At 38.9% G+C, this 12,769-nt stretch overlaps 1 protein-coding gene across 5 annotated transcripts in view; it reads left to right on the forward strand.

Annotated features, from left to right (window-relative positions):
* Positions 1–12,769, forward strand: part of NAALADL2 (N-acetylated alpha-linked acidic dipeptidase like 2) — a 1,559,949-nt gene that overhangs the window by 902,708 nt on the left and 644,472 nt on the right. For all 5 annotated transcript variants that reach the window (XM_075556048.1, XM_075556051.1, XM_075556049.1 and 2 more), the window contains one exon: positions 1,100–1,373. In XM_075556048.1, the coding sequence (XP_075412163.1) occupies positions 1,100–1,373 (274 nt within the window). The remainder of the gene's footprint in view (positions 1–1,099; positions 1,374–12,769) is intronic.

Consider the following 12,769-nt stretch of genomic DNA (forward strand, 5'->3'; position numbering starts at 1 on the left):
GTCCCTGGCCCAGCGGATCCTCTTGGCAGCCATTTGTTTTCATTGGAATTATGGAAGTCAGTCACCAAGATTAAGAAAACTATATTACGGAGAGCACTCGTTTGCAGCTATAGCTGGCCCACAGTGATAACAGAGATATGTTCAAATACAGTTTATTTGGAATAAACCCATCATACATGAACTGGAACCTGTTATAATATTTTTTGTCATATCCTCATATGTTCCTAGGTATTCAATTACTGGTAAAAAGCAAAATCAAGATAGAAAAGTAGAGGGATATGTTTGGCTCTTTTCTTCACAGCAATAACTAAATGCAATATTTTTTCATAATCTCTAAATATGATCAGGAACTAGATACTATACAGGCCTTCTTAACACATTTTGTCTGGTTTCCTGGGGATCGTAACACCACAGAGGTGACCTCTGGGTGGATGATCAAACAGATAGCAATGAATATGCAGACTACAGAAATGAAAAATGACAGCGTCAAATGTATGCCATATTGGTTTAGCAATCTGTATTTTGCTTTTACATTGCATACTGGTTTTATTGAATATCACTATGCCCATAGCATCTCATACTTCTGCATTTAATTTGTGTTTTAAAAGACTTTTATGCAGTATTTAAAATAGCAACACACAGTTAACCAGTTGTTGAGTCAAGCCCCATGATGCCTCCCTGCTTGGGATACATATTAGTCACATGGCTTTCTATCAGTTCTCAGGACTGCGGAGCAGAGCTGTCTCAATTAACATGACAATTGGTTTTGAAACTGCTTCAAAGGGAGCGCATTTCTGTAGATGGAAAGGTTCACCATAATAAAATAACTAGCTAGCATTCGTACCTCCAAGTTCTACTGTTGCCCAGTGCTCTGATCATTCTTTGATATTAAGCCGTACTTCCTTCCTTTTTTATCGAGTGTCCTTTCTGTACACAGTACATCACCTTGACCAAACTAGGAGCTTCTTGATGGCCCCATAGGCTTCACCTTTCTGCTTCTGACAATATCTCTTAACTTGTTCCTTTATTGAGCAGTCGTATATCAGAGGAAGAAAGATGCTCTTTTTAAAAAATAATGTGCTTCTAAAATTTCTTCCAGAAATTTGGTCCAGCTGTATGAAAGAGAAGATGACACAGACATTTCAAAGACGATTAAGACACAGTGGACCTCTCTGGGCCTAGAGGACATCCAGTTGGTGCCTTACTCCGTGCTGCTTGCTCTCCCAGGCTCTTCTCCCAGCACCCTGACTCTGAAGAGCAACGGCCAATGCTTTTATCCCAATGCCCAGCCGTGTGGCAAAGACGCCGGAGCAGACGGCAGCCAAGACCTGCTCTACTCATACGCAGCCTATTCTGCCAAAGGAACTCTCGAGGTAATATGAGCATTTGTCTCTGTCATTTATGGTGAACTAGAATTAGAAAACAGCTTTCATCTAGATTAAACTAACTGGCAAGATGTAACATACAACAGTGACTATTACATGTTCTATTTGGAGGGGCTGGGATAGGAGAAGGGAGATTTGAGTTGCCGGACTCATTCTTGTCATGTTTTGAAAATGAAAACATGTTAGGAGAATTTAATTTCAAGGTCTTGAATGTGGGACTGAGTCATGCACATCTTGCTTTGTCCACATTGTGCAAATGCATGTTATGGTGTTGAAGAGGCAAATGCTAACATGTGGCTATGGACAGAATGAAGTGGAGAGGCTGGTATTATTAGATTGTGGATATGCAGAGGAAATACAGTGAGAAGTTACTGTGATTATACATATATTTATCTTTGAAATACATGGACTGGGTAGCCGTTTATGGATGAATTCACTACCTTCCCATTGTGGGTCCCTGTTTGTTTGCTTTGATGTATCATGATGATTTTTATATAGATGTTAAGGGTGTGGCCTTTGGAGCCAAACTGGTTTTAAGTTACAGCGCCTCCACAGAGTAGCTATTGATTTTCTTCCTCTATATAATAATGATATTAATATTTATAATTCCGTAAGGTTGTTGTGAGAATTAATACGTGTAAATATCAGGAGATAGAGCACCACCTATAGTAACGAGAAGGTACCTATTAGATATAATAGTATTTAATTTGTTGCTATGAGTCATCATTGACTCAATGGCAGTGAGTTTATATTTTTTGCTTTTAATTGGTCACTGGTGTCATTTGGGAGACATTTTCTATCTCGATGTATGAATATTTTAATAAATACCTACTGGACTTTGGTTTAGTAAGTGAGTGCTTTGGTCCTTGTGTCATAAAACTCTAACATTACCTTATTAAGTAAGACTGAAATGACATTATATTTCTGATCTTTCCAAAAATTATTGTCAGGATGTTTAAGAGCCTTATAGAAATGAGGAATATTTCAATGTATTAAAAGTTATCTATGTAGGAATAACTCAATATAATCTAATCAAACCCAAACCACTGCCTCATATCAGTTCTGACTAATAGTGATCCTACAGGACAGAGTAGAGCTGCCCCACTGAATTGTCAAGTCTGCAGTCTTTATGGAAGTGGACTGTAATCGCCTTCTCCTGTGAACTAACTCACACTGGTATGAACTGCTAAACCTTGGTTTGTCAAATGAGTGCTTTAACCGCTGCACCACCAGCATTCCTTAGATAATGTAAAATATGCATGCAAGCTCCCAATAATGTTTTATGCTTTTCTAAGGAGGGCCAGTTTTCCTGGCAATTCAGCGTTGTTTAAATTCCCCACTGTAGTGCAGCCTGACTTTTAGCAGGAAGCTTACTTGCAACCAGCAACTACCTTGAAAAGTCTCCCCAGTAATGGAAAGTTAATATAATATTGAATGTCGGCAATATTTCTAGTGTAGGACTCATGTAATTTGAGGTGATTAATATACACTGTTCCCAGTAGGCACTGTTGGTAGCACACCTGTGTTTTAATAAAAACAGGGGAAGGCAGCCAGCCTCTTTTTTCTTGGCTCAGAGGCTTTGACGGTAAGCCAAGATTCTAAAGTTACTCTGCATATTTCTCTCAAACTTCTGGTCTTGAGCAAGTCCTACTTATTTCCAGCCTCCTCTCTATCCTTGTTAGCCGGTGTTGAACAAACAGCCTCTTCCCTTATCCAAAGCAGGCCCCAACTCCAGAACAGCAAGGGCGAAACCACCAGGAGCTCGAATGGGTCCTTGGCACCCTCTTCACCTACTTGAGTTTTAAACATCCTCTGCAGAAGATTGATTGTTCCATAGATGATTTGGATCCTTGATGGGAGGACATTAGGAGATTGGTCTCACCAGCGTGGCCTTCTTCAATTATGTGCCATTCCCTTAGGATTACCACTGGAATGAGTGAATCAACTTCACAGATACAAGTTCACTACACACGGAGAAAACCCTTGCCCTTTTAGGTTACAGCAATCCGGTGCCATGGTGACTACACATATAATTAAATAATGATATGGCACTATTACTTACAGATGTTCACTTTTGAAAAAAAGTAATATAATAAAAATATTAAAGTGGAAGTATTATAACTGCAAGTTTTTTTGATATTAAGGATTGACCCCACTCTCCAGTCACCACAGATTGGCTAAGTTATAGGTACAATGTGCTTATGAACAGGGATATCAAAATTAAACTCGATTTAAGCCCAAAGGATGGTTCCCAAGTTTAGCAATCACGATTGATGAAGGAAGGAGCCTTGGTATCGAAATGGTTAGTGTTTTGCTACCAACTGAAAGGGTGGTGTTTGAGTCTGTGTGTCAGCTCCGGGAAGATCCCACAGCATTCTGCTCTGTCCTATAGAGTCCCCAGAATCAGCTGGCAGGCAATGGGTTTGGGTTGGTTTTGAAGTGTTGTCTCTGCAATTGGACTTGAGCGCCATGTTTCTTCCTTTGATATCATCACTACTTAAAAACTAGAGAGCTGACTTCTGAGGCTGAAACAAATACATTATATTTTGTGATGATAATTACCAATATTAAACATGAGTATTAGATGAAAGCATTGAAAAAAATTCAGTTATATGAAGGGACTTCAAAATTTTGTGGAAAAATCTAATTGAGAGATTTCGGGGCTTTTTTCCTTTACATTTTTGAAGACTCCTCATATTAAAGGTACAAATCTATTATGTTAAGTATATCAATATTTAATCACCCCTGTTGGCATAGTGGTTATTAGTTGTGCTGCTAATCACAAGGTCAGCAGTTCAATACCACCAGCTGCTCTTTGGGAGAAAGACGAGGCTTTCTACTCTCATAAAGAACTCTAGTCTTGACGCCCCACACAGGCATTTCTACCATGTCTTATGGGGCCCCAATAAGTCATCCTTGACTCGTTGGCAGTTTTTGAAAGTGAGATAGCAAGAAGAGAGGCCTTAATGGAGTGTGTGAGGTAAGCATTGAATTGCTAAGCACAGGTTCCAATCCCATCAGCCCTGCTATGTGAGAAAGAAGAGGCTAGGTGCTCCCATACAGATGTGTAGTCACTATGAGTCGGAGTCAGCTCAGTCACCGTGGGTGTGATAGCAATGAGGAATATAATAATGGTATTAATTTTTTCACTCTCTAACTATGTTAGCCTGATTTTCAATGCAATGCAATGCAATTTCTAGGTGGCTACTGTATATTTATGCAGCTATGTTATACACATGTTTTCCATAGGTATATTATTGAAACTCAATACATTTTAACTAAAACAACACAGGGGATGTTTCTGTATCTCTTCTGATCATTCTGAAATTCAAATTAAGCTTGAGTGGCTGCTGCCTCCGATCCAAGTATCCCTCCTTTGTGATTTTGAGTACCTGGGGGTCTGAGTGAATTTCCGTGAGGCAGAGCGATTACCACGTTCTTACCCTGTCCTAGTCTGACTGCAGCAGAGCTCGCTCGCTGCTCCTTCTGCTTTGGACACGGTTCCTGGTAGAAGAGGACTGCTCCTTGTCTTGAAGGGCTGTCATGGCCATTCATCATCTGGCCATTTGTATAAGCTTCCAGTGGTTGCTCTCTGGTACCCGTCTGAACTGCGGTTGTGCTAACTGAGATCTATTTCTGAAGCCTCCTTAGTGCCAGCATGATGAATGGTGTGCTTTACAACTTCGTTGTAATTAATTGTGCACTGGAAATGTGACATTGTTTACCCCATCATCCTGACAGGCGGGTCAGGGAAAAGGGTCCTAAAGAGAGGTGTCCTGTCACTTGCAAAATACATATTAAAGTGGATACATGCATAATTGAGCATGCGTGAAGTTAGCTTCAGGGAATAAAAATCGATTTACTTTTAGTTTTTTGCTAAAAGATAGATACAGACCCTAATATTAAACTAAGATAAAAGACTCTGGTAGTGATTGCTGACCACGCTAGTCAATTTCATAAGTACTGCATGAGGCATGTACGTGGTTGCCTTACAGTTTTCCCTTCTGTCTGCTGTGAAATTCAGACAAACGCAGAAAAGCAACGGAAATAATTAGTATTTAATATACCATATATATGCGTGTATAAGCCGAGTGTTTTTCAGCGCATTTTTTAATTCTGTTTTTGTGGTAAAATTAGGTGCCTCTTTCACGATGCTCACCTTCCTGACACAATCGCTGAAGACAAAGCGGGTGCATAAGGAAATGTGGTGAAGAAAGCTAATGGAGCCTGGATATCAAAATAAATAGTGTCTGGGCTCTTAAAAACTTAAAGGTAAATAAGTGGCCATCTAGCTCAGAAGCAACAAAGTTCACATGGAAGAAGCACACCGGCCTGCGTGATCACGAGGTGCTGAAGGGATCAGTTATCAGGCATCAAAGAACAAAAAATCATATCATTGTGTGCTCACCTCCCCAATACAATCACAGAAAACAAATGGTTGCAGAAGCAAATGTGGTGAAGAAAGCTGATGGTGTCTGGCTATCAAAAGATTTAGTGTCTGGGGTCTTAAAGGCTTGAAGTTAAACAAGCAGCCATCTAGCTTAGAAGCAACAAAGCCCACATGGAAGAAGCACATGAGCTAGTATAATTATGAAGTGCCGAGTGATCAGTTACCAGACATCAAAGATCAAAAAATCATATCATTGTGAATGAGGGGGAGTGCAGAGTGGGGACCCAAAGCCCATCTGTAGACAACTGGACATCCCCTTACAGAAGGGTAGCAGGGAGGAGACGAGTCAATCAGGGTGCAGTGTAACAATGATGATTCATACAACTTTCCTCTAGTTCCTAAATGCTTCCTCCCCCAGACTGCCCTCCACTATTATAATCCCCGTTCTACCTTTAAAATCTGCCTAGACCAGAAGATGTACATGGGTACAGATTGGAATTTTAAACACAGGTAATCCAGGAGCATGATCTCTTCAGGACAAGTGTTGAGAGTGGCGAAACCGGGAAGGTCTATGGAGGGTGCAGTAGAAAGAGGCAACTGATTACGGGGATCTATGTATAACCTCCTCCCTGGGGGACAGACAACAGGAAACTGGGTGAAGGGAGATGTCAGACAGTTAAGACATGACAAAATAATAATTTATAAATTATAAGGGTTCATGAGGGAGGGGGGAAGCAGGGAGGAAGGGGGAAAATGTGGAGCTGATGCCAGGGCCTTATGTGGAGACCAAATGTTTTGAGAATGATGAGGGTAATGAATGTACAAGTGTGCTCTACACAATTGATGTATGGATGGATTTTGATAAGAGTTGTATGAGACCCCAATAAAGTGCTTTTTTTTTTTAAAAAAACAGCGCATTAAACAAATTAAGGCATTTCAGCTGATAATCAGGTTGGCTTATCTAAGCCTCAGTGTCCACATCTGTGTAAGGGAGATAATAATCATACTAAAGATATTTGTTGTGGGAAGAAATCATAGACATTATGTTACCTGTGTTAGCTGCCTGGCTCCTGGAGAGCACTCAACAGATGTGAAATAAATTATTACTGTAATTGTGTAGACAGTGAATACACTTCAATCAGAAAATTAATATCAAAATTATTTATGATATGATTTGGCAGCACAATTTATATTTCTAGAATATAATCTTCCTCTCTTCTGTTTAACATGGCACATAATCTTTGGGGAGGAAAATGAGATGATAAGTATGAATAAATAATAAAATCTGCATACTATCCTGATGATATTTTTAAATTAAAAGTGGCAGTTGAAAGAAACCCACAATGGTTTATTCTTGAATGTAAAAATGATCAATCATGTCAAGGTGAGTCTGGAGAGAATGTCTTGTCTTTGGGTATGAAATATTAAGACATAGTAGTTTACCACATGAAAGGCGAACTTTGTATTTCCAGAACGCTTTAAAGAGAAAACCAGAACTCCATGTGGAGTCCTTGAAGAATTACTCATCAGGTGTCTACACAAGTCAGAGGGATCCGGATGGCATAGTGGATCACATATTGGGCGGGTAACTGTAAGGTCAGCGGTTTGAACCCCACAACTTCTCTGTAGCGGAAAGATGAGGATTTCTATTTCTCTACACAGGTACAGCCTCAGCTATGCAAAGGGGATTGGTTTTCCTCGACCTTGTGTGGTTGCTATGAGACGGGTCCTGGTGGTGTAGTGGGCTGTGCATGGAGTGACTAACTGCCAGGTCACAGATTTCAGTGGGCCAGTTATATCATTGAGAAGAAGGAGCCTATCTGACTCCGAAATCCAAAGAGGGAAATTCTACGCTGCCCTATAATGGTGCGAGGTGTCAGAAGTAACTCAAGAGCAATGGGTTATTTTGCTTATAGCTAAGAAATAGACTTCTTTTTAAAGAATATTTTCAAACATATCAATCTTATCAGAGCTATGGTGAAAGGGCTATTTGCATTTGGCTTTGAATGATTCCTGTTATAGATGGAACTATCAGGAAACCAATGGACTAGACTAGGATAGTTATACATAAACTTTTTACCTGGATTTGAGAATGAAGTGACTATATCAATAATACAGGAATTTGAGCTCAGAGTAGTTTCTCAGGGGTGAACATCACTTTTCATTTTATTTGTTTCTCATTTTCTTTTTTCTCTTAGAAAAGAGAGCAAAACTGAATTTTACGGCGTCTGAGTTTTAAAGCCACGAGACCTGTGTTCAACAAAGTGGTTACAGTGACAGGGACAGAGTTCACCCTCTTTCTTAGAACCTCTCATTTTCGTGAGAAAGATTTCTGACACAGACTTTTAATCTGCCTGTCCTTATTTAAGAGGCTAAACCTCTATAATTAACTGCTATTTGAAGGAAAGTTTGAGACCAGTGTTCTTTACTTTTAATTTGATTTAAAGCATAATACCATTATGAAGTTAACTGATGGTGACACTATCTCAGCAAGCCTAATTTAAATTTTAGATTCCCCAACACCCCAGTACTTAAATATATAGCTTTTTAACGAATTTACCACATTTAAGCAGGGGCTGAAAAATTTAATCTTAAAAACTAGAGAGACCTATCCTAAAGATGTTCTTTCGTTTTACCCAATCTGACAATACACCCCCTAGTTGAATTTAGACAAAGCACAATTGTGTGTTTTTTTCACAGCTGCATTTTATACTGCTTTTATGGCCTCTAGAAAGAATTGTCTTGAATGAATTTGCCAATTTTTCAATCACCTCACCTAAATAAGTATCATTTAGTGAATAAAGTAGCATGTGATTAGTAATCTGTCACCCTTATGTTTTAATTTGATTCTGAAAGAATTATTGACTGATATAGAGTTTTGCCAGCTGGGTATTGCTAATATAACAATAAACATTCAATATTGGGCAAATATATACTCATTATCTTCTGTATGCCACTCACCAGAACACGGGGAAATCAGAAATTTTTGTACCTTGCCCACCCCGAGCTCAGAGTACCAAAAACTGACATTTGGGTAAGAAAGCTCAAAACTGCAGACCGTGAGGCTGGCCTGAACAAGACAAGTTGTTTAAATATTGCAATCTTAGTGTTCTAATCTATAAAATTGTCAAAATTACCTACTGCATATGGGCATTCTGAATAATGAATGGAAAACAATTTATGCAGCCTGTTTAGTAAAATGTCTTGCACAGTAGATATTATAAATGACTACATATTGATTTCTACCCCCATATATGTAATTAGAGTCCTGTACAGTTTAATCTGCATCTTTCCTACACACACACACACACACACACACACACACACACACTTTCATATTCACATACGGTTTACAATATCCTAACAGATAGGGTTTCCTATGTATCTGCTGTGCTGCTCTCTATATCTTGCTGTTTCCTTTTTGGTTTTCTTGCTGTGTCTCGGGTCTTCTGCTCATCTGAATTTTGAGCTCATTCTCGTCTCACTTTGCCAGGCTAGCCATGAATGTCAAGCCTATGTCTAGTTCACATCTATTTTCTGTTTCCAATCATCTAGTGAAATCTGAACACTAGCTTTTACAAACCCTTCTGATTGCCTCCAGTAAACACATACGTGAAAAACAACCAAACTCACTGCCATCAAGTGGATTCCAACTCAACGCGACCTCAAGGGTCAGTGTATAAACACCCCTGTGGGTGTCTGGGGGTAGAACGCTTTATGGGACAGAAAGCCTGTCTTTCTTCCTCTGATAACCCAGGAGTCCCTTTTAAATCACTACTACTGTGATACACAAGCTATTAAATGTTTTCAATATCTCTCCTACTCATGCCTTTATAAGGGTTTTGGCAAACTGGAATGTAATCTAGAGTACATGTGGAGGATTCTGAAGGATCTATTTGATTTATTACCATAGGTCTAAACAAGAGTAGGCGATACAAGTGTTTGTTTTTATGCTTCATTACATGTGATTGCTCACAGTACTTCCATGACGACAAACCTTTGCATGAATGTGGAAAAGAAAAAAAGATTGTTGTCCTCTCCAAAAGTCTCTTGGTGAATATTTAACTCTTCACAAGCACTGATTGTCCGTTGTTTTAGAAACAGCCGTGCTTTCTGAAGCTCTCTGGAAGAAGGACTAAGAGGACACTCTGATTGATTTGGCTGAAAATGTCACTCCTGAAAAACTTGTAAATCACGCATTTTATTTCCTAAGCCTGAATGCTTTCTTGCTGCTTAAATGTAGAGATGCAGAATGGCAAAACCCAGCCTTCCCAATGGTGGATCATGTTGGGGACACTTCTCTGACATCATCGCTTTCTTCTTGTGACCATTTCTTTATTTCATTGACCACAGCTAAACCATGTCACTTATGTCTAGTTGTCGTTTGCTGTTTATTGTCAGTGTAGATATTGCTCCTATATTTTATGGAAAGGGGAGTTTGATGTTTTAAATCTCCATCTCTGAAGCAAACATATAGCCTCTTTGTTGTCCTCAGATTCTTTCCTACGGATAATGTTATGCAGCTATGAACGGGACACAGAGAAGGCAAAGGAGGAAAAGAAAAGAGGAAGGAAGGGGGAGGGAAAGAGGGGAGATGGGGTGGGGGGATAAGTACTTCCCAGAAGTCACAAACTTTCTAGTTGGAAAGAAATAAAAGATGATTTTTCTACCTTTATAACCCCCACCTTTTTATTGCCTCAAGAGAGAGGATGAGAGGTGTGATAGTTGGGGTCTTGGATTTCCTAGCTCATAACTGAGTATAAACAATTTACTGCGAGCAGTTTGGTGTTTAATATTAGATTCCTTCGGCGGTAATGTTTCCCCTTTCGTATAGTGTGAAGGCCACTCTTCAGCAGAGTTAGAGTCCTTGCTTGTTATTGGTGGGAGCTAGGTTTGCTCAGGAGTTACTGTCTTACTGCCCATGATTACAAAGCCTTCATGGTCCTTTCCAATGAAATCGGCTCTTGGCAGGTGGATGGAGGAACAAGATCCACTTTCTGCTCAAAGTTCAGCCCTGTGACTCGATTGTTCACTTCCGACTCTAATTTTGTTTCCACCTATAAAACAATGGTAATATTGGATTGCTAAGCTGGGAGAAGAAGGGAAAACAACAAGAAGTCGTATGCACAGTGCATGGGACATAGTAGTGGTTCATGGAATGGTTTTTTTGTTTTTTTTGTTTTCTTGCCTCTTATCTCGACTCCTCACAAGCCTGAAGTTTGAGCTATTTAACATTACGTTTCTCCCACATACATCTGAACACCATTATGCTGGCGTTAATGAAAACTGAAAAGGAAATCAAAAACAATCTCTTCATCTCAATCGATTAATTTTAACGTCCTATGACAGTATAGTAAGCAAGTTGGCTGGTGAAACAGGGGGTGGCCGAAGGATGAGTATCTTTGAATTGGGATAACGTTGTAGCTCACTGCATGCATGGCCAGAGGAGCGAAGCCACGACCCGGAATTCTCCTTGGCAGTGAGCATGGTGATACTTCAGCGTCTTTACTTTGAATATGCCATCAGGAAAATCGCGATCCCAAGAGAACATTATTTGCGGTGAAGGAGACAGCAAAGATGCTGGAGTCTTTCAGTGAGCAGGAACGACGTGGGGACCGCAACAAATGGATAAAAAATCAAGAGAGCAGATGGTCAGTCCTGGGCAGCATTGCTTCTTATGTGCATCTGCAAGTGAAAGCAAAATCTTTCTACAAATCACAGCAAGGATTAGGAAACAAAAAATTAAAATGTCAACTATTGTTCTTGACATATCATCTAAGTTTTCTTAAATGATTTATGTTAACTTTTATATTATTTTTCCATGTTTATGTTAACTTTAAATTCTTACGCTGTAGATATTTATTTTGAAGACACGCTTCCATCTTTCTGTTCCAATTTCTCAATTAAACACAGGAACCAAAAGACATATCATCTTTAATCAAAGTGAAAAGTAGGCAGTAAACAAAAAGGTTTGAAACACAAAAGAGAGGAAATAATTATTTGAGTATTACCTCCAAAAGAGCTTCTATGTTATGTAAGAAAAATGAACAGGATAACTTGCATATGTTCAAAATATATGCAAATGTTTATGTGGGAGCCATTAATTAACCTTAGTTATATACATTTGAAAAATAGTGTGTACCTATTAGATATGTAATGTTTACATTTTTATCATTAACTTTTTTCTAATGATAGACAAACCACTATGTGAATTCACTAATACACTTCTAGTAGGACCGGAAAGGAATGCAATCTTTGTGGAAAGAAATAAAATATTGATAGGTATTGGTCTTTATATATTTGTCTCCCAAATCCCTGATATGAATTTGAAAACATTATCATAGATATATGCCTTATTTTATTAAAATGGTAATTGAAGAATTGTTGAAATGCTTTTAAGCAAACAGTCTAAAGTTGATAATGATGTGACCAATTATACATTTATACTATGGATTTCTAAGTCACTTTAAATTAGCTGTATGAATATTAAAAGATAGAAAGGAAAGTGCCTGCCGCATCACACAGAGATCCACATCTAATTATGAAACCACAATAAATTTATTTTTTGTTTGGTTTTAACAGTTTTATTAGCACTTCATCCACATGTCATACAGTTCAGTAGTTCAGTAATGTCAACCAAAGTTGTACAATTAATCTATGTGTTTACACTTCAGGAGATAGTAATTTCATCTCTGTTTCCCTTTCCCACAGAATTACCGTATGCTTTTTGTCATTTATATAATATCCAAATGGCCATTTTGGCATCTTCCAGGGATTGAAATCGAGTCCTTTTGACATGTACAGACAGACCCATGCCTGCTAGTCGAACATATATCACAAAAGAGCAAAGAGTATATGAAAATAGCAAATATATCCCAAGCTGCCATTCATTTAAGGCAGCTTTAAAGCAAGAGATTGTAGCCACAGTTCAACGACCTCCACATCTGGACCTTTGGGATAGCAGTCATCTACTTCCCACATTTCCAACTTGAAG

This window comes from Tenrec ecaudatus, chromosome 8, assembly GCF_050624435.1.
Source record: "Tenrec ecaudatus isolate mTenEca1 chromosome 8, mTenEca1.hap1, whole genome shotgun sequence".
NCBI lineage: Eukaryota > Metazoa > Chordata > Mammalia > Afrosoricida > Tenrecidae > Tenrec > Tenrec ecaudatus.